This window comes from Acanthopagrus latus, chromosome 8, assembly GCF_904848185.1.
Source record: "Acanthopagrus latus isolate v.2019 chromosome 8, fAcaLat1.1, whole genome shotgun sequence".
Taxonomy (NCBI): Eukaryota; Metazoa; Chordata; class Actinopteri; order Spariformes; family Sparidae; genus Acanthopagrus; species Acanthopagrus latus.
Window position 1 is genome coordinate 12141681 of NC_051046.1, and position 21176 is coordinate 12162856.

The following is a 21176-nucleotide window of genomic DNA, read 5'->3' on the forward strand; positions in this document are numbered from 1 at the left end:
CTGAGCCACGCTAGCAGCATGATGCAAGGGGCGTCAATGTCTGTCCGTCTGTTGGTTGGTTGGTCTGTCAACTAATTTTGTCCAGACTTAAAAAGCACAATTAGTGGATGGATTGCCATGAAATTATACACACACATTCATGGTTCCCAGAGGATGAATTCCTAATGATGCTGTGATCCCCTGACATTTCATCCAGCACCAGCTGAGTGTCAAAAATGCTACTTTGAAACATCTGAATCGCACAAATCTACGTGTTGGATTTGGTGCACACATTCATGAATCCTAGACTTTTTTGGTCTATTGATTTTGGTGATCCCCTGACTTCTCATACAGCCACCTTTAAGTTGACATTTGTGGATTTTGACTCAAATGTAACCCTGGAAGTTAGAACACAGATTCATGTCCCCCTCAGGAGGAATTGTCAAACTTTGCAAATGTCTTTAATTTTCAAATGTTCATTTACTCAATACTAGCAAATACTAGTTCAATACTAGCAAATCTAATAACATTCCCATCTGCCTCAGCTGTTTTTTGTATTCGCTGCTCATTAAAAAATGCAAGCATGCTACCACGCTAAACAAGTAGACGTTACACAGTAGGTATTTTAGCATGCTGGCTTTTAGCTTAAAGTGTCATTGTGATGATGTCTATGTATTGTGTTGCAGAGATATGTATTGAAGTTAGCATGCTAAGTGGCTAGCCCTGGCCCGTCCTGGTCCAAAGGTCCAGTGCTAGCAGCGTAAAGATCAACACTCTTGTGGTTCCAGAGCTTCCAGTCCAAACTGATAGCTGCACAGCTAACTGAGCTAACTATTTCTGGGCAGCTACAGTTAGCATCATTTAGCAGTACTCTGGTGATATGCCTTTGTTTTGAGTGTTTGTTTTGAGTATGAATTTGACAGATGACCACTTCTTACATATTGCACCTTTAAATCACCACTGTGGTATGAAAAACCATAATCTTCCTTTGTTTTCAATATAGCAAGCTGTTGTCACGGATTATTGACTCTCAGCCTCATGAGTCATCGGCAGCGAGAAAATTGAAAACAATGGTCAGCTGGGTGACGCGTGTACTTGCACATGAGTGTGATGAGGAGTTTTTTAGTGGGTGTGAGCTTGTCAGGGTTGTGTGAGGAAAAAAGGTTAGCAGCCACTGTTCCATATCAAAGAAAACAATCTTCATGTTAATCTGCCCCATTAATCCTGCTCCTCTGTGCGTCTGTGCAGCAGGTTTCATCTGAGATGTCGACAGATAAAAAGCTGGCTCCCCAGAAATCCCATGAAGCTGGACAAAGAGGCCTTGCCTGACCTGGAGGAGACTGATTGCTACACGGCCCCCTTCAGCAGAGCTCGCATGCATCAGTAAGGGGCACATATACACCGTCATGCATCCAAAGTGATTCACAATCGTAATGTCTCATAATGGCGGTGTTTGTATCATTAGTGTTAACTGATATCCTGTATATATGCATCACATCCATTTTGCCCTGAATCTAGAAAGCAGCAGATGAAATTTGCAACAAGACGTCTTTTATATTTTATGTCTTTGAGCCAGAACTCAGTCCGACAAAGACAAGCTGATCATAAATAAGATATTGAAAATACAGCAGCAGATGCCCATGAAATGATTAGACTTCATCCGCGTTCCGTCGTATTTTTTTTTTCATTTTCACAGCATCTCTTTGATGAAAGGCATCATCTAATCCAGTTTGTCAGAGAATCGTTCCCGCTTTTTCTTTTTGCTTGTCAGCCTTGACAGTTTTGGGGGAAATAATGATGCTGGAATGAACACGAACTTTACACCCGGAATTGAGTTTTGATAAACTTCCCATCGTTATGTGTCTCAGCTCTCATTAAGGGGATGATATTGATGTCCTGTTACATGAAGAATAACTGCTGTTATTTTTCTCCCAGCTTCACCATCAACAACAGAGAGACCTTCTTTTCCAATTCCACCAGAAGCAGAATAGTCCATCATGTCCTGCAGCGCACCAAGTATGAGGATGGGAAATCAAAGATGGGTGAGGCACTGCGCTCTTTCTTTTCTTGCTCCTCACACACTAGACAATAATTCTAGCAATCACATTAGTGGCAGCAGAGTGCCATGCTCATTTATATATAATTATTCATATGCATCCCTTATACTAAGCTTTTAGGACTGTTATTTACTTGGAAGGCAAAAGAGCCTGGATACTTTCGAAAAAAAAGTTGGTGCCCATTTCTGTTTTTATTACCAGCAACTTTAGAATTATACCTTATAGAAACAGGCTTGAATAATTAATGCAAATCAGAGGCATTCAGTAAATTCAATGCAACACAATAATTATGTCTTTATTTCTGTCTCAGTTTTTATTACTTTTCAAACCATCAGGGGCCGCGGTGAAAGACACTGTGTTTTGCTGTTAATGTGACTTTAGAGAGTGATAGTAGGGTATTGAAGGGGGAATCATGGGTTTGTTTGTTGTTGAGCTGCAGGTGATTAAAAAGTGGACTGCTGCTGAGCTGCTGGTATCCTCCAGCTCCTGGCTCATCCCTTCTCTCCCTCTGGCTTTTTTTTTTGTTTTGTTTTGTTTTTTGTTTTAGTGTCTGCAGTTACCAAACTGTTTGTCCACTCCCACTCCGCTATCTTGTCCCACTGCTGTCGACATGTTTCGCTGATTAAAGTTTGGCGTTGAAGGGCTGGAAGGGATTTCACATTAATATTTTAATGCTGTTGACCACTGTGTTCTCCAATAAATAAGATCAGCTCCGCCACAAGAGTGGAAAATCCTTCTCAAATCCGCCCCTCCCTGCTCCTGCCCTCACTATCTACAGTGTCAGTCAGGGGATAACAGTGCAAATGAATGCACTATTGTCCTGTGAAAAATTACAGTTGATTCATCACTGCCTCAGACAGTACAGTACCTGCTGTTGATACAGTCAGTTTATTGTGATTGAGACACTATCTGACACCAAGTAATAATGGTCTAGCAAAACAGTTGATTTTCAAGTGCTTGCAGCTATTTGAATGTCTAACCTGAGTGTTTTAAGCCTTTAATGTGCTTGTCTAATGCAGCTTGTCTGTTACATAATGCATTAAATTGTTATGACTGTGGAACAGTGGCCTTAAATGAATCTGTCATTGGACCCCTCTCCCAATTACAGCTAGTACTGAATTTTTAATGCGGTGTCCTTATGCTCATCCCTTGACATGACTTGGTTTATTTTATTGTAGGTATCAACCGGCTATTGGGCAACAACACATACGAGGCTGCTTTTCCTCCTCATGAGGTGAGAAGAATTTTTTGTTTCATTTGTGCTAAAACACCGAATTAGAATGAAATTCCTCCCGTAAGATAGATTCCCTTTCTTTTTGTCTCAACAGGGTGGTTACAAGAGTCGTCACCCAATTAAGACGCACGGCGCCCAGAACCATAGACATCTTCTGTATGAGCGCTGGGCCCGCTGGGGGATCTGGTACAAATACCAGCCACTGGACCTCATCAGGTAATCAGCTTTGCAGCGGGATACACAGCATCATGAGCTGTTTTTCAGCCTTGTTCTGTCAGTGTGTTCTGTTTAATAGAACATAGAATAACCCAGTTGTTCTTCTCCCTGCATAAATACCCTTTAGATGAACCCACCTTAGTTTATGGCAGATTTGGCACCACTGTGTCGTTTTCATCTTTTCAACCGTGATGGAAAAGTAGACACAGTGACAAGAGAAAGTTTGACATTTTGTGAAAACACTGTGTTAGATGAGAGGATCAATACAACTCTCTGGTGGGAAGTACAGAGCTGGAGCCAGGAGGCGATGAGCTTAGCTTTGGCTGAATCGAGGGAAAACACACATTTACCTCTGTCTAAAACCACACATTTCTATTTCTATTTCTGTTGCAGAGCAAACAAACAATTTAAAACAGTCTATTTATTGAGCTTTGAGCTATCTAGCTGTTTCCCCCTGCTTCCAGTCTTTTCTGCTAAGTTAATCTAACTGCTCCCTGACATGATATAAATGTGTCAGCCTTCAGAGATTTTGTAATATTATTAGTTGGTTAGCTAATAAATCAGTGAGCATCTGTTTTGTAAACATTGGATTTAAAGCAGCTGTGATCAATTTTTATGTGCAAAAACACGATCAAATAACAGTCTAACGAATGATAATGTGAAGACGAAAATACGAAAGGGCTAGATCGTATTGATCATCCAACCAACCAGAATTATTTGCTTAATCTACAGCTCCACTGAGCTTTACAGAGCTTAAAGCATGTTTCAACCTTAATTGCTTTGGTTCACTCTTGCTGATCTCATAGCATCATTTTTGGCTGCATCAGGCAGCTGATTGCAGGGAAAAAGCACAGAAAACACACAGCACACTATCTGCTCAGCGTCACATGACAAACAGAGATAGTTGCAGTCCAGGTGCTGAAAAAACTGAAGCATTTAGCAGCTAATAATCCAGAAATTTCCCTCAGGAGTTGTAAGAGAATACAAACAGAGCTAAAGGAAAGTGAATATTGGACTTACATTCTTCAGGTGGACAGAAACATAGCTCCAAATTAACAATATTGTTCCTCCATTTGTGCTCAGTGTGTAAATAGCTACTGTTTGCTAACGAGTTCTTTCATCTACTTAATAGGTGATGAAAAATGTTGCACTCACAATATTTTTCACTCCTTGTAAGTGGCCACGTCAGCTGTCCATGCTTGTGTGAAGGGTTTTCTAATTGAATATCTTCATATTTTAAGCATTCAATTCACTGGATTAGCTAAAAACAGACATAGTCATCTTTACTCAGACTTCCCGATGGAATTTTTTTTTTCCAGCATTCATTACCGGGAAACAAGTGTGCATGTAAACATACTGAGGGAGGACACTTTTTTTCTCAGCCGTGTCCTCCCTCGTTGTGTATACAGCCTTGCAGATACACTTTGGAGTTTCCTGATACAGCTAATTGCCACTGAGCTGATTTACCAGAGTAGTTGTAAAATAAGTGTCTTACTCAAGGGCACCTTGACAGCTGCGGTTTAGGACGCAGCTACAGATATTGATTCGTTTCCCACCACCGCATTATACACTGTGTGACCTATCAGTCCAGCTGACTCTCTATCCATTAAGCTACCTACCTTAAGACTACCTTACAGCACACTAACTACACCCGCAACTTCACTGCAAGGAAACATGGCCACATTTGATAGAACAGCCAGCACAGTTTTAACCACTTTATCTGTCTTTCTCTGCCTCAGGAGGTACTTTGGTGAGAAAATCGGTCTTTACTTTGCGTGGTTGGGCTGGTACACTGGCATGCTGATCCCTGCCGCCCTGGTCGGCGTTTTTGTCTTCCTCTACGGTCTCTTCACGATGGACTCAAGCCAAGTCAGGTCAGTCCACACAACTGCATTCTATTTACGGTTGCCTGAACTGAAGATTATTTTTTAGAATGTTTCATTTAAAACATGTCTTGATTTATTGACTCTTCAGTAAAGAGATTTGTGAAGCCAACACTACCATCATGTGTCCTATGTGTGAGGACACCTGTGAGCCGTGGACGCTGAGTGACAGTTGTGTCTACGCGAAGGTGAGTGAAGTTGCTCAGACTCCTCCATAGTCACAGCGTTCATCATGTTCAGAGTTTCTCATCACGGCTACAACATTTTTAGTTACAGAAACATATTTTGTTATTGTTTTGACTCAAAAATATTGCATAATGTTACAATTAGACAAATAAAAAGACCAACACCACTCATGTACCCATCTGATAAATATGAAGCTACAACCAGCAGCCAGTTAGCTTAGCTAATCATATTAACTAGAAACAAGGGGGAACTAAACTTGCAAAAAGATGGCCAGTTTTCAGCATGACTGGTCATGACTGGCAGCTGGCCGATCAGTGTCAGATATATCCAATTCAAACCTGTTATTCTGCTCACACGTCAATTGCAGCGCTTTACAGACAGACTCCGTTTATATCTTTCATAATAAGAGTCCTGTATAAACCATTACCATATAATTGTCCTTCAAATAAAGTTTCCAAAAATCCTTGTGTACGCCGTTAAAATTAGTTTTTAGAAAGAAGGAAAATCAGAAATTGGCCAAAATCGTAATCATTAGGTCAGACTCTAAAAAAAATCAGAGACCGGAATCGGCAAAAAAACAAGATGTAACATGTTAGGTGTAGTGGACGTGCCACATTTGTTACTGTTTCACCCTGTTTCCATTGTTTATGTTAAGCTAACCTGCCTGGCTCCCACCTCTAGCTTAATATTCACCGTGAAGACATCAGATCGGTATCAATCTTCTCGTCCACCTCTCAACAAGAAAGCAACTACCCTCTTTTCCAGTTTTTTTTTTCCAGTTTTCCAGTTCCTTCCTGCCCCAAACTCAAGGATGAGACACTCTGACACTGATGACTGTGAGACAGTTCTGAGATGTATTTGAAAAAGAAGTGAAGCATCTCTTTCAAGGGGGCACTTTTTTGTACCACCCCCTTCATGTGCTTGTATTTCTAGGTGACCCATCTGTTTGATAATGGCGGCACCGTGTTCTTCGCTATCTTCATGGCTATTTGGGGTAGGTGGAGGCTGTTTTTGGTTTGTCCCCTTTCTGTGAGCATACTTAGTGAACACTTGTTGTGATACATCAACTCTTTTCCATCGCTCGAAACAAACCCTGCTGGAATTCAAAGCTATTTATACAATACTGTGTCAGTGCTCATGCTTCTGCTTTCCACTCAACTCCTCCAAACACATTAAGCTTTTCAACTGAGACTTCAACACCGTAAACACTCTGCAGAGCAAACACAGAAGATCCCCACTCTGTGATACATTTGTCAGCGAATAAATCAGGTTCCTCTGATCGAGCGTCTGCAGTTACACTTCCACCGCTGTTCTGATGTAATTAGTCGGATAATTGAACATATCTCCAGGGGGAGGCTGTTACATTGGGCTGTCAGGGTTGCAGGATTGCACCATTATAGCGATATATTGCAGCTATGGTTCCCACAGCTATAATATGTTTTGTAATCTAGAGTGTGAGTGTTACTGTGCAGCGTCTGGCCCAGATCCATATATCTGCCAGCCTAGTATATAATCACCTGTGTCCAGAGGGAACACTTGGCACATTGTGTTCTGAGTTTGGGCTAAGTGAGGGCCAAGGAGCGCTGGAGAGCCGAGGGATGTCCAGCCAGTCTCGCTGACTGAGGTTTCTTGCTCTGAAAACCTCCATGACTGCTTTTGGCAATGTGGACCAAAGTAGGTGTACTGCGCCACTGAGCGAGTGCACTCCAGGTCTGCTGCGTGTGAGCGTGTGTGTGCGAGATAGAGATGAGAAATTGGTTGGCCCAAGGGAGCGAATGTAGGCATCTGAACAGACTGCTGTTTCTCTCTCTTGCTCTCTCTCTCTCTTCAAACAAAAGTGGGTCAAGCTATATTAAACTTCAACATCTTTAACAGCAGCAAAAGTTGTTCTGACTGAGGATTCACATCCTGCTGCTTTTTAAGGCCATGATTCCCAGGTTCGTCTCCATCACTGGAAATCATTTTGCTTTATTGCAAATGGATAAAAAAGAAAATAAGAGGTGGAGGGCTGCAGCTCACACTTACTCTCATCATCCTGTTAGCCTGCTGATTTTTCTCTATTATCACTGAAGCTAAAGATGGAACGAAATGCTATAAAAATATCACAATTCCCGAGAGTGATGTCATGTAACTGCTTGTTTTGACTGATACGCCAATTCTCTAACTGAGTCGCTGGAGCTAAATGTTTGACTAAATTGTTGAAATTAATTTCTTTATCATTGATCGACTTATTGATTAATCAGCTTGTAATTGTAAAGAAATGTACTGTGATCTTTGACTTTATTTCCGTAGTTAACATTGTGTGACTATTACAGAAGGCTCACAGCTTCACACCAGGAGTTTCTCAGCACTAACAGAATAATCAGTCTCAGTTTATAGAAATGGTATGAAAATGCCAAATTACTTGCTTTAACGAACAGGCTTGGCATTTAATATTCCCTGCTGTCACTGCTGTAGGAAGTCAAAGCTGCATGTTGATCAGTGTAAGTGGCATTATTCTGCCTTAATCATTATGTAAACCACCAAATTATACATTAACTAGTTCTGGTTGGGAACCCATAGGTTTATGAATATTTGTCTGTTTAGAGTTGCTTGAAATATGATGAATGCTTTGTGCTTGTAGCTGAGATATATTAACCCCTAATTTGCATATAAGTTACCAGAAGACATTCAGTCATAAACATTTGTTTTTCCTGGAGCTAAAAGTCTCTGTTGTTGCTCGAACACGGACAGTGCCGATCAGGCAGAATTTACACATCTGGTCGTAACAGCACTGATTAAAATACATTTCTAGCAAAAAGAAAGACTTGGCATTTATGTAACATAACTTGCTAACACACAGTATTTGTAGAGTGCATGAAGAAATTGAAAGTTACTTGGAAGAAAGCATGAATTAATTTTGTCCTGTTCAGAAACGGGCTACTTTAGCTCTTCAGCCTCTTGTGGCTGAAATAAGTATTACAACAACAAACAAATCCATGTATTTTGCTTGTTCTTAAGTCCTAAACAAAGGAGAGAGACAGTTGAGATCAGACTTAGAACATGTGCCACCATTGTTTTTCTTACTTGCCTCTCAGGGCTTCCATACCCTTGCTACATGTTCAGCGTTGTAAAATATGAGGTATGCACCAATAAGAGGGTGGCTGCAGAGCACAGATCGAATACTCCTGTCAGTTATCTTCAGACGTTTGTCCTTTTGCTGCAGAATCACATGCGTGTATAACACGTATGTATACTGAAAACTGACAAAAGTGCTGAATCGGTGCTACAGTGTTACACTGTGCTGCACATCATAGGTCATACATGATTGCACTGCTCTTTTCCACTGATCGGGTGCGGTATTTGCACTCATGCCACTGAGACACATTTTTCCACATTTATTGAACCACATAAGTGTTGATCCGGATGTGTGCGTGCCATGCTGCCTTTAGGAAAGCCTTCTCTTTCTGGTGTTATGCATCTGTAATGAAGCAGAATACATGAAAAAGTCTTGACAGAAGAAGATTACCAACTGGAATTTCTGGTGTTGTGTGCAGCTCGAGTCACAATAGAGTCCCACACAAAGGAAACAATTCCTCCAGACTGAGTTCTGCCCACAGAAAATCTTTCAACACACAATGGATTTTGCCTGACAAAGACATGATTTGGGGTGAAACTTTGTACAAGGAAAGCCCATTCGCTGTTGCCACTTTTCTTCAACTTCACCGCAGAGATGAAGAGAAAGGGAGAGAGAGAGTCTATGAACTGATGGCTGTAATTTATTTCCATAATAGGCTGTGCAGGTCGCTGCAGCCTCTGTTTTACTCTATATATCCGCGTGTGATGTGGTGTTAATGGCCCTCTGCAGTCACATGATTCTCAATCATACTGTGAGGTACATATCAGTGTTGATCAATAACGTAACTGATTCCTGATCCCCCTCTGCAGCCACGGTATTCTTGGAGTTCTGGAAAAGGCGGAGGGCAGAGCTGACTTATGACTGGGATCTCATTGATTGGGAGGAGGAAGAGGTACGTCAGCCATCTCCCCAAATAGATCTGATATCATTTGATTACCTCGTAATTTTGTAGTCTACACTCATGCAGCACGCGATGCACATGGTATAAAAAGAAGCCATGTTGCCTCATCAGGCAGACACGCCTTCAGTTCGATAGTTCACAGTGAAATGTGTGTTGTTATTCAGGAGGAGCTCAGGCCTCAGTTTGAAGCCAAGTACTCCAGGGTGGAGAGAGTCAACCCCATCTCCGGCAAGCCCGAGCCCTTCCAGCCCTTCTCAGACAAACTCAGCCGGCTCATGGTGTCGGTGTCCGGAATATTCTTCATGGTAAACCCTTTGATCTTTGAATAATCTGCCCTTTTGGGATTTCGGCTCAGAGTGAGATCGCCTTCGTTATGTGTGCAAACTCATGATGTCCCAGCGGTGTCATAACAGCTCCCCCTGCTGGATGAAAACTGCAATGAAATAGTGGGTCTGACCTTTCTGGTGGCCTAATTTCTCCTGTTTGCTGATTACATTTGAATGATGAGTGTTTTGCTTATGTGATTATTTCATACATTCTCAGTCAATCAATAGGTTTCCCGTTTCATGGTGCACAGTTGTTCATTATAAGATGTGGTAATTAAACCTGTTTTTAAACATATGTACTCCCCCCTTCTCCATCATCCTTTTGCTCAGATTTCCCTCGTCCTGACGGCTGTCTTCGCCGTGGTGGTTTTCCGTCTCATTGCGATGGAGAAGTTCGCTTCCCTCAACTGGTATTTCGTTAAGAAGAACTGGCAGTTTGCCACGTCTGGCACTGGTGTCTGCATAAACTTCATGATCATCATGTCTCTCAATGTGGTGGGTGTCTGGACAAGCATCATCTGGCACGTTTACATACACTGTCCAACAGATGTTTCATGAAACATTTATTTAGAACTTTGTTCCAGGAGCTTTCACATCCATAGCCAGAAAGCCTTTTTTTTTTTTTTGCTGAGATTCCTGTTTGCCTGTCTTTGTCATGACCATTACTCCACTCAGCCTTTTCCCTGTTGATGCTTATGTGTTCTATCATCTTGCCAGGTGTATGAAAAGGTGGCCTATTTGCTGACAAATCTAGGTGAGCGTTGTCCACATGCCGCATTAATTTATACCTTCATTATCTCTCGCTTCCCAGATGGTTGGCAAGCATTTATTTTCTCCCTCGTTCACCCCATGACCCCCCTTTCTCTCACCCCTCAGAGCACCCACGGACAGAGTCTGAGTGGGAGAACAGCTTTGCTCTGAAGATGTTCCTGTTCCAGTTTGTGAATTTGAACAGCTCCACGTTTTACATCGCTTTCTTCCTCGGAAGGTAGGCTGGCTGCCATGAACTCTACAGTTCCTGTTTACATTGAGTTTAATGAGAGATTTTGCAAAGATGTTTTGCTTCAAACTCCCATGTCATGACTGCCAAGTGTCTCTCCCTCTTCTGTCTCATGTTAAGTTCGGTTTTGACCTCATTTTTTTAGAGAATGCTGCCCTGAGTATAACCCCACTTCCAAAGAAGTTGGGATGCTGTGTAAAACAAATAAAACAGGATATTGTTAATTTGCAAACCCTTTTTGACACACACTCAATTGAAAACCAGACAAAGACAACGCCACAGTGTTTTACCTCGTTAATTGTATTAGTTTTGTGAAAATATTCTTTTCTGTGTTTGATGCAAGCAACACATTTCAAACAAGCGGGAACAGGGGCAAAAAAAGACTGGAAAAGATGATAGTATCATGATTGGGTATGAATGGGGCATCCTCGAAAGGCTCCATTATTCACAAGCAGGGATGGGTTGAGGTTTTCCACTTTACGTAATAAGCTAAAGGCTATTATTATACTGTAAACCAGAATAAGTTAGCAGAATTCCCAAAACACTGAGGCCATCAGTGGACACAAGTATCGAAAGTTCTTAACCTCAAAAGTCTTGGATGTCAGTGTGTTAATATTTGCAGTGAGTGTTTCATACAGTTTTTGATTACAGTTCAATTTAACTACTTAAGCCAACTCAAATACTTGATAAACAAATAAGAAAGTTAGCAGCACTCAACATGTTTAAGTTTTCACGTCTTATTCCAGTTAATTGATTTCAGCATTGGGGTTACAAGTTGTAATAATGTTGATGTTTAAAGTAACTTTCTCATTTTAAGTAGCGGTTAAATAATCTGCAGAAAAGTTGAAGTTTAACAATCACAAAAGAAAGTTACTGGCGCTCTTTATTTGTCCTACTCCCTAAAGAATATGAAGTTCCCAGCTTATTCCAATTATTTCACTTCGGCTTTCAGATTTTACTTTGTAGAAACTGTAAATCTGACTTTTTCATTTCAAGTAGTGGTTACTTAATCTGCTAAGAAAAAAGTAAATTAAAACGATTAAAGAAAATGATGAGTTTGAAAGCAAACACTACCAGCACTCAATACTCATCAAGTTAGCAGGACAATACATTTAGATATTTCACAGCGTATTCCAATTAATTAGAAAGAAGTTGTTGTCTGTAAACACAGTTTGTTTGATTGCATTCTGTTTTTTTCACATTTTACACACCGTCTCAACTTTTTCGAAGCAAGGCTGTAGATATTTGACTGAGCTGAGAGGTTTATTGAACATAATTAGCACCACTAAGTGTCTTTTTACCTGCTCCTAGTTTATTAGTTTTCCTCTGATTGAATCTGCAGCTAATGTTGCCAATCTCAATCTCTTCAGGTTTGCTGGCAGGCCTGGAAAATACAATAAACTCTTTAATCGCTGGAGACTGGAGGAGGTGAGTGCAGTGAGACATCTCCATAAGTGGTCTGATCACTGCCTTGTGTTCCAGGTTATATATAGAGTTTTAAAATCATTCATCTTCCTAATGATGCATCTGTATATTAGAACCATTAATCTCCCACATTACTGGGATTTTGAATTTTAATGATCGAAAAACAGAATTGAATGAACTGTGTCCCAGGATTCGCTCATGGCTTTGAATTATCTGCCATGAAATATGGATGTCACAGTTTGTTTATTTTAAATGTTTTTTCCCCAGTGTCACCCGAGTGGCTGTTTGATTGATCTGTGCCTGCAAATGGGAGTCATCATGTTCTTCAAACAAATCTGGAACAACTTCATGGAGCTCGGCTATCCGTAAGTAATATACTATTATAATCATTTGCTCCTTTCTATATGGATCATTAGAAATGCTGTATTTAATCCTCCATGCAGTAAATTCAAGTGATTGGCATTTTACAAACCTTGTGTAATATTCTGTTTAGTTTCTTTGTCCTTCGACTCATTAGCATATGAAAAGGATTTTCTCCTGCAAAAACACATCAAATCCTCTTGTGTGGGGCTTAGTAAGAGGGTTCATGCAGCGCTCAGCGCCTTGTCAGAAATAATTGCTTCGAGCTGACAGTTAGCTACTTGCTACATTTCCAGTTTGCTGCAGAACTGGTGGTCTCGCAGGAAGATGAAGAAAGGAGGTGGTGCAGGGCAGAATGTAGACAATAAAGCCCAGCTTCCACAGTGGGACAAAGACTGGAATCTGCAGCCGATGAACGCCCATGGACTGGTGGACGAATACCTTGAAATGGGTAAAACACGACACCCTTTTGAAGTGTTCCATATTGTCTGAAGAGGGAAGTTGAATAAATATGGTTGTTAGAGCAGTGTGTGCCAGAGCTGAGACGGACATCCTCTGAAGTTCATCCAAGCGTTTCTTTCCTCTGCAGTCCTCCAGTTTGGCTTCACTACCATATTCGTAGCAGCGTTCCCTCTGGCTCCTCTCCTGGCTCTGCTCAACAACATCATTGAGATTCGTCTTGACGCCTACAAGTTTGTCACTCAGTGGAGGAGACCCATGCCTGCACGAGCCACTGACATAGGTCAGCGTGATCTCCGAGTGCCCCCGCACCTCCACAGTGTCTCTCACACAGCGTCAGTCTGTATTTTTAGATCGGAGATGCTTTTTCCAACAGTAAAACATTTCCATCCGATGGAGAGAGCTACGTTCCCATATCCTCTGTGTCTGTCCCTCCATATGTTGCACCTCCCCTCCCACCAGCCCAACTCTGCATATGACTACAAACACCACCCTCCAACTGCCAAATAATGTATGACCAAATGCTTCTTGTGGCATGCTGCCCTGTAATTAAAGGAAGAATCCACAGTGAAACATTTAGGAAGCTGTAATGAACACTGTTTGAATGGCACAGAATCAAAGAGCAGAGCCTCTTTGTAGGTCCAAGCTGACATTTACTGATTATACAGAAACAAAACTAATGCAGGAAAAGCCGGGGGATGATTAAGACTTCATTGTAATACAGCCAAAAAACATGATGTATTCAGAGGAACACAGTTCACAAATTATTTGGTTACTTGGCTGCTTATGAGGGTTTATAAACAGTATGTTCTTGCACCATCTCTGGAGGCTGTTAAAACTCATTCTGGTAAAATATTAAATGAATAGGAGGAGTAAACAAAGCTCGATGAGGGAGACAATTTCTCGCAAAATAATTCCTGGAATGTCAGTGGATGTCGCAACTGAGTAGTTTGACGACAGAATCAAAGGACTGACTTTTTCTTTCCAGTTGTGTGTCATTATCTTCTGCTGGATGCACTTTAATGTTTCACCAATAAAAAGAGCAGTTCTGAAAGTTCTGTGGAAAAGACAACTTTTCAACTTCCCCCTCCCTTCCAGCGTTGCTCTGTGGCATTCTGGGACATGCCCACAGTTTTGTCACTTATTGACCTAGTAGCATGAAAGCCTGTTTTAAACCATCTCAAAGCTGGTAAGGGGGAACACGTATAAGAAACAGAACTGACTTTGAGACAATGCCGGCACTCTCCATCGAGTGAATGGCTGTCTTTTGCAGTATTGATTTTCCACAGATATTCCAGTTTGTCCTCTGGAATAGCCATCACATATATCTTTAACTTTATTTATTGTGTGTTTTGCCTCTTTTATGGCAAATAAATTACCCACAAAATATGAGTGTAGGGAGGTGGGGAGAGTATGTGCCCATAAGTGTTAAAAGAATTGTACAAAGAACAATTACACTAGATTACTAGTGAAAAAGCAACCAGATAAACTCATAAACAAAAGATGCACAAGGCTTAACATCTTTTCCTGGATTGTACACGTTATATCATGTTGTCACAAAACTAACTATTAACTTTTTGACATCATGGCTATTGTGAATGTACGTACGTGAACGATACATCAACAGCTTACCCAACAAACAAGCCGAGGAAAACAACATTACAGACATCAGTTCAAAGAAAACACATCCATCCACAGTGCTCTGCGTCTATCAAAAGAGATTAGAAGTGATTTAAAGGGATCAGCTTGTCTAATGTAGATGAAGGCATGCAGATTTACAAACAGTCGTACTGAATGTGAAAAATGTTTTTTCTCCTCCGGTTTTGCTCTCAGGGATCTGGCATGGGATTCTCGAAGGAATCGGCGTGCTGGCAGTCATCACCAACGCCTTCGTCATTGCCATCACCTCAGACTACATCCCCCGCTTTGTTTACGCCTTCAAATATGGCCCGTGTGTGGACAAGGGACACCACCACGAGGATGAGTAAGTGTCGAATATAATGCCTGAGCTTTAAATATATCCGGCGGAGTGGCTCGTGTTGTGGTCTGATAGCTTCTCCTCTTGCCCTCAGGTGTTTGCGAGGCTACATGAACAGCAGCCTGTCTGTGTTCGAGTCGAACAGCAGCCTGCACAGATACTGCAGGTACAGAGACTACAGAGCACCGCCCTGGAGTGCAGTGCCGTACGAATTCACCCTGCAGTTCTGGCACGTCTTGGCTGCCAGACTGGCCTTCATCATCGTCTTTGAGGTCTGTAAGCACCCCCGCCTCCCCACTTGTTCTTTTTTTGTGTGTTTACCAGCAGGGCAGGCGGCTCAAACTAAATCCTCTTATGTCTTCTCAAGTCTGAAATTACTGAATATTTTGTAGTTTTATCATTTCCTTCGCTTTTATTAATTCATGTGTTGTCAATGTTACATAGAAACCTCACGAGTCTAATTTAGCTGATTCTCACGCTTTGAGGGAATCTCACTGCTGCAGAAGGCTGAGAAATTTCACTCAAAACCCACAGAATAAATCCCAAATTACATGGTGGTCCTGCAAAGAAAAGGCACCACGTTTCTTTTTCTCTCTCCAAAAATGTTCCCCTGACAACGCTGCCTTATGCATCAATTTATACAGTGAGAAAAACGGACCTAATGTACAGCTATAAAACATTATAGGAAACATAAAGGTCTTTATTGCTGTGCAGACAGGGTAAACCTTTACATGCCTTTTCTATTATGCAGCAAATACTGGCAAATAAACTGTGTGTGTTCTGTGGAAGGTAACTCATAAATGATTAATGCTCCCCTCAGCACCTGGTGTTCGGGATCAAGTCCTTCATTGCGTATCTCATTCCTGACATGCCCAAGGATCTCTGCGATCGCATGAGGAGGGAGAAGTACCTGATGCAGGAGATGATGTACGAAGCAGAGCTGGAGCACCTGCAGAAGGAGAGAAAGAAGAACGGACGGCGTTATCACCACGAGTGGCCTTAGCTTCACCCACCCTTACATCTCCGCAACTCGCCGCACAGCCCCTCGACTCACAGGCACAACCTCACCCCCCCGCCGCCTGCTTTGTCATGTATTCTAGCTTTGAGAGTCTAGCTTCACTCGGCTGATTCTGTACACCAAAGACACCCCCTCTGGTAACCAGATCCACCCCAAAACCTGTCTGACTCCAGGCCGGTCACTCCCCCGCCATCTGTTCCACGTCCAGTGTTGGCGCTGTTCTTGGTTTTGGCTCCGGCCCGCCCCCGATCCCTCACCTGGCTCCATCCAGCAGGTTGCCCTTGTCTGTGCCGCGTCATGGCTTCAGTCACTGGAAAAACCTGTGCAATTGTAACGTCTACTATGCAGATCAAGGGCTGCAGATCACCACTGTTCACTTTTGGCCCCCCATCCTGCACTCTCTGTGTGTGTGTGTGGCAGCTAGCACCCCCACCCCCCCCCACCCGCTTTGACTCTGCAGTCTGGTGCAGCTCGCAGCATGGCTGTGTTTATCTCCCATGAGCACCAGTGGGGCTGCTGCTCTGCTGGTCATGTGAGAGATCTCCTGTGGTACTCAACGTGTCTTGTTGCAAAAGTGATTCTGGTGATGTGGCTACCAAATACAACGGACACTGTTCTTGCAAAGCGACTGTATATTGCCCTCGAAGCATGCTGATTAATATTTGCGGCCATTTCGTGAACTTGCAAAGAAAAAAAAAACAAAAAACAAAAATACAAAGAGCAGCACTCATTGTGGAGGATGTTAACATCTATTCTTTACATTTGACGAAGAATTCTCTATGAAATCCTATAAAGTGCATGGTAATATTGTTTTGTATCTTTTGATAGATCAAGTCCCCGTCTTGACGCCTGGTTCACGTGTGTCTGTACGCAGTGTGAGCTCTGTGCATTACTCGCTGTCTGTGCTACTGCTGAGCTTGACCGTCTTTGAGTGGAGGAAATGTGAACTCTGTGCGATTTGATTGTGCCTACAGTTGTGCTCACCACAACTGTGTCACCAACATCACGTGTGCCTGTTTGTGCTGCACGTGCTTTTTTTCGAAGTGCAAGAAATATTCTCTCTCCTCGTTGTCTGATCTCCTGTAAAACTCTCTGAACTCTTCTGTAAGGATTTGTTTTGGATGTGAGTCACACCACAGTACCTACTCGGGTCTCAGCTAATGGCTCCGGAACACGCCGACGCCGGTATACGTTGTAACGCGACTCCCATCATGAACAATGTATACACTCGCATGCAGGAGCCGCAGATCTGCTCTTCCGCTCTGCACTCGCAGCCTGTTTTTCATTTGCCGTTGGAAGCCCTGAAGCGTGGTTGAAAGCTGGATCCCTTAGACATACCTGTGGCTTGGATGTTCAGTTTGCAAAGAACATCCACCACTGTTCCTCACTTAGAAAGGACAGCATACTTCAGTTCTTGTCCTTCACTAAGCACACGGTCTGATGCGGTTTCAACCACTTTCTGACCTTTCATCAATGTGGAACTGAGAAAGAGATGTGATATTGCCTTGTGTTGTGGTCACGTCTGTTGTCATGGATTAGAGAACTCAGGAAAACAGGCAGCATGAGCAAGTTAGTCAGAAACCTAATAAATTCCTGTTTCATTCATGCTGAGATGGAGTAAACTGTATTAATGACAGGGTTGTATTTCATAAGTGACGAGAACTTTAAGGTTTGCCTCAGTACAGGTCATGTTGATCAAGTGATGGTAAATAAGATTTAGAGTTAAACACGTTATAACTGAAATTGTGAATTCGACCAATCTAACCACTGAAGATAAAGATATCTCTACCCAGAATGCAACACTAAAGAAAAGTATAGATACATTATAGTATACATTATTTTAATGTTTATTCATTTGTTTTTCTGTTCTTTGTATATATATGTTATGATGTAGGTCATTTTTTTATACTTTTTATTTCGTGCTATCAGTATGAGTTCACCTGTTCTCACCCTCAGATAGACAAAGTGACGTCCACATTTCTCAGGTGTCCTCTGAATGTTTGCAGATGATCAACTTTTTATCATATTTTCTAAGACGCAGTCGAAAGGTATCCTGCTTTTTTAGATTTATATTTTTGCACTGCAGTGCATTTTGCATGTCTATAATGCGCACACACAGTTCAAAGCATGTCTGTTTTTTGGGGGGGTTTTTTGGGGCATAATCACAGTGAGCATATCACAATCACACAGTTCATTATGGAGACATGTGCTGCAGCTTGTTGTTGAAGTAATAACGCTTTCAGGCCGTAATGTCAAATCATTGCATTCACAAGAGAGATATGTTTGTTTTTAAATCTTGTTAGGAGAGTAGTCCAGGTTTTCAGAATATCTTCCCTTGCTATGTGAACTTCCAAAATCTATGCATGTTGTTATCCTTGAGTGCTACATTTCCTTTGAACAGATGCAGATGTAAATGCACTGGTACATTTGTACTGTAGAGTATGCATGACCTAACACCTGCCTCGAGCAGAGCTAACTTCTGTAAAGTTGTTAACGGCGTCTTAAACATATCACCTCCCTTTTTCAGTGTTGATCATTTTTGGAGGCCCGGAAACAAGACGTCATGTTTCCTGATGATGCAGAATTTTATACAGTTAGAGTATTTTCTAAGTAATAGCTCACACTCCGGACTGGGAAATTACAAATTATGTTTACCATCTAGCAGCTGAGGTGTTCAACCTGATGGGATAGGTGTAATTTATGAATAGATTTAACATGACCTTGGATGTTTGACAGCTACTAATCATCTCTGGATGGATCTTTTTTCCTGCTATCTTCTCCTCCCTAAGCGCATCAGTTCACTTTCTCACTAAACAAATGCTGCACAGTGGTGGAAAGGTGTTTCTCATGCCTTCTGCTGTTGGCAATAGCACAATATGGGTATTGCATAATAAGTAATAACGGCATGACCTTGCACATCCCTGAAAAACATAGCAGTCTAGAGGGGGATTAAGCTTTGTGTTGTCTGCCATGCCTCCTAATAGGATTGTGCTTGAGCAAGTGATGTACTTGACATGGAGGCACAGCGACGTTAGACCATAGATTTACCTGTACAATAGGATGGTATCAGTGGTGACATGAAGTGTATCAATGACATTGTTTACTTCGTTCCTGTTTACATGTAAAAACATACTGAAATGTATAAAAATAATGTAACATAAAATAATTTGGATATCACTCTTTTCTGTAATAAATCATGGATTGTATCTTTTAAATCAAAGCTGTTGTCCTTGTTTTTTTTTTTTGTCCCTGGTACAAAACAACAGAGAAGAAAATGCCCCCAGCTGATATCATCTCCATGACTATCCAAGTTTAACTAAATCTGCTTACAAAACAAACCAGAGCACAGTGATTGTTTGCTTTTCCCCCCTCAGCTATGAACGGGAACCACAAATCTCCCTGCCAGAGAGAGCTCATGTAACATATTGTTAAAAAGATTGTGTTTCTATCACTAACCCGCCATTTGAGCATTGTAGCATTTTCCCACTGCTTCATGACGTTACGACTGCCACCGCCGCTAACTGGTTTTCCGTTCGTGCCATGTCTGTTAACACTGTCTGAGGTCTAAACACCCCAGAAGAAACACGCAAAGGTTTGGTGTACTTGGAGCTCAGATGACAGACGTTTAATACTTTTATTATTTCCTGCGGTCTGTGTTACTGTTGGATACCCACGCCAAGATATTTCCTTTCACCTCTTTGACCAACAGACGTCACATGCTGGCTCAGAGAGCTGTGGTTTCAGAAAAAGGATTTATGCATTTCTGTCTTATAATGCTGCCACACAACATACAGGACAGTAGACGTGTGTGGCTGGAAAACTGGAAAAATGCTGAAGAAGTATTTCTATGCAAGTCTATGCAAAAAGACGGAATTTATGAACAAAAATAATGAAATGGAGGCAAAATGCAAGATGCGTGATGTAACATCACAGGGAAGTATCATCTACTCTCCTACAGCGGTGGAAAAAAATCCTCACACACAAGTAAAAGTGGTCGTGTAAAGATATTTCATTCCAAGAAAAACATCCTGAATTTAAAATCTTAATCTAGAAGCAAATCGTGCTCAACGTTTCAAAGATAAAGTTCTTGTTCTACAGAAAAAGAGAAATTGTGGCTAAATTATTGCTATTACTTCTCTTTTTGTGAGTCTTTTAAACATCTTGTTCATCAAAGGATCCCAAGCCAAAGAGTACTTATGGTTCAGTCTTTCATAATGTATTGTATTTTATACAACTGTTATTTTATACAGCTGTCAAACAGAAAGAGTAGAATGAATTAGCTTATTTTATAGAAATAGACTGTATATTTACCAATATATATGTCCAATATATAAAAAAAATATTAACTATGAATAACTATAAAATTCATATTATTTACAGAAAATGTTTTTTCCACTTAAAAATAATTTCACAGATTTTTTTTTTAATTGAAAATGTTAAATCAAAGGTTAGCATTATCATAACCTTTATGAGATAAGATCAGTTAGGATCAGCACTAAAAGAAATAATGATTCCATAGTTATATTAATTGATAGTTAAGTATCGTGTAGTTATATCAATTTTTTGCAGACATCTTTTTCAGGTTTATCTTTGAATAAATGTGTTTGTATCAACCTTGTTAGCAGTGTGTCTCACACACTAGTCAGCAGCTTTGCTGTGAAGACGCCACTTGCCTGCAATTTGAAAGAAAATCTGTACTGACAGATTAAATGAAACATGGTTCTGAAAATAAAGAGGCCCTGCAGAGTTTCTATGTAAACAGAATGAGTTTCTGTTAACATTCAGTGCCACTCAACAAACACATTTGTTTGTATCCTTCAGATCAAACAAATCTGTCAAATTCATTTTTCATAAAACATTTGCAGAACAGAGCGTGCACTGTTTACATCCATGGTTACATGCTTCATTACAGCTTTTGATGGTGTACTGCTGCACTCCCTGCTTTGTGGAATCTTGTGAAAGAAATTGGTGCGGCGTTACACATGTGCACAGGAACAAACAGGCACACCTATCAGCAACCTAAATCATCACTCCAT

General features: G+C 41.3%; 1 protein-coding gene across 5 annotated transcripts in view; it reads left to right on the plus strand.

Moving 5' to 3' along the window:
* The window catches only part of ano3 (anoctamin 3), a 46784-nt gene extending 27424 nt beyond the window's left edge, over nt 1–19360 (plus strand). For all 5 annotated transcript variants that reach the window (XM_037106574.1, XM_037106573.1, XM_037106576.1 and 2 more), the window contains 19 exons: nt 1228–1362; nt 1915–2021; nt 3215–3270; nt 3365–3486; nt 5226–5360; nt 5461–5557; nt 6489–6549; nt 9483–9565; nt 9739–9879; nt 10231–10395; nt 10618–10654; nt 10777–10888; nt 12271–12328; nt 12593–12690; nt 12982–13136; nt 13275–13427; nt 14978–15128; nt 15217–15394; nt 15943–19360. In XM_037106574.1, coding sequence (XP_036962469.1) covers nt 1228–1362; nt 1915–2021; nt 3215–3270; nt 3365–3486; nt 5226–5360; nt 5461–5557; nt 6489–6549; nt 9483–9565; nt 9739–9879; nt 10231–10395; nt 10618–10654; nt 10777–10888; nt 12271–12328; nt 12593–12690; nt 12982–13136; nt 13275–13427; nt 14978–15128; nt 15217–15394; nt 15943–16125 — 2227 coding nt within the window. In that variant the 3' untranslated portion in view covers nt 16126–19360. The remainder of the gene's footprint in view (nt 1–1227; nt 1363–1914; nt 2022–3214; nt 3271–3364; nt 3487–5225; nt 5361–5460; nt 5558–6488; nt 6550–9482; nt 9566–9738; nt 9880–10230; nt 10396–10617; nt 10655–10776; nt 10889–12270; nt 12329–12592; nt 12691–12981; nt 13137–13274; nt 13428–14977; nt 15129–15216; nt 15395–15942) is intronic.
* The last annotated feature ends 1816 nt before the right edge of the window (nt 19361–21176 follow it).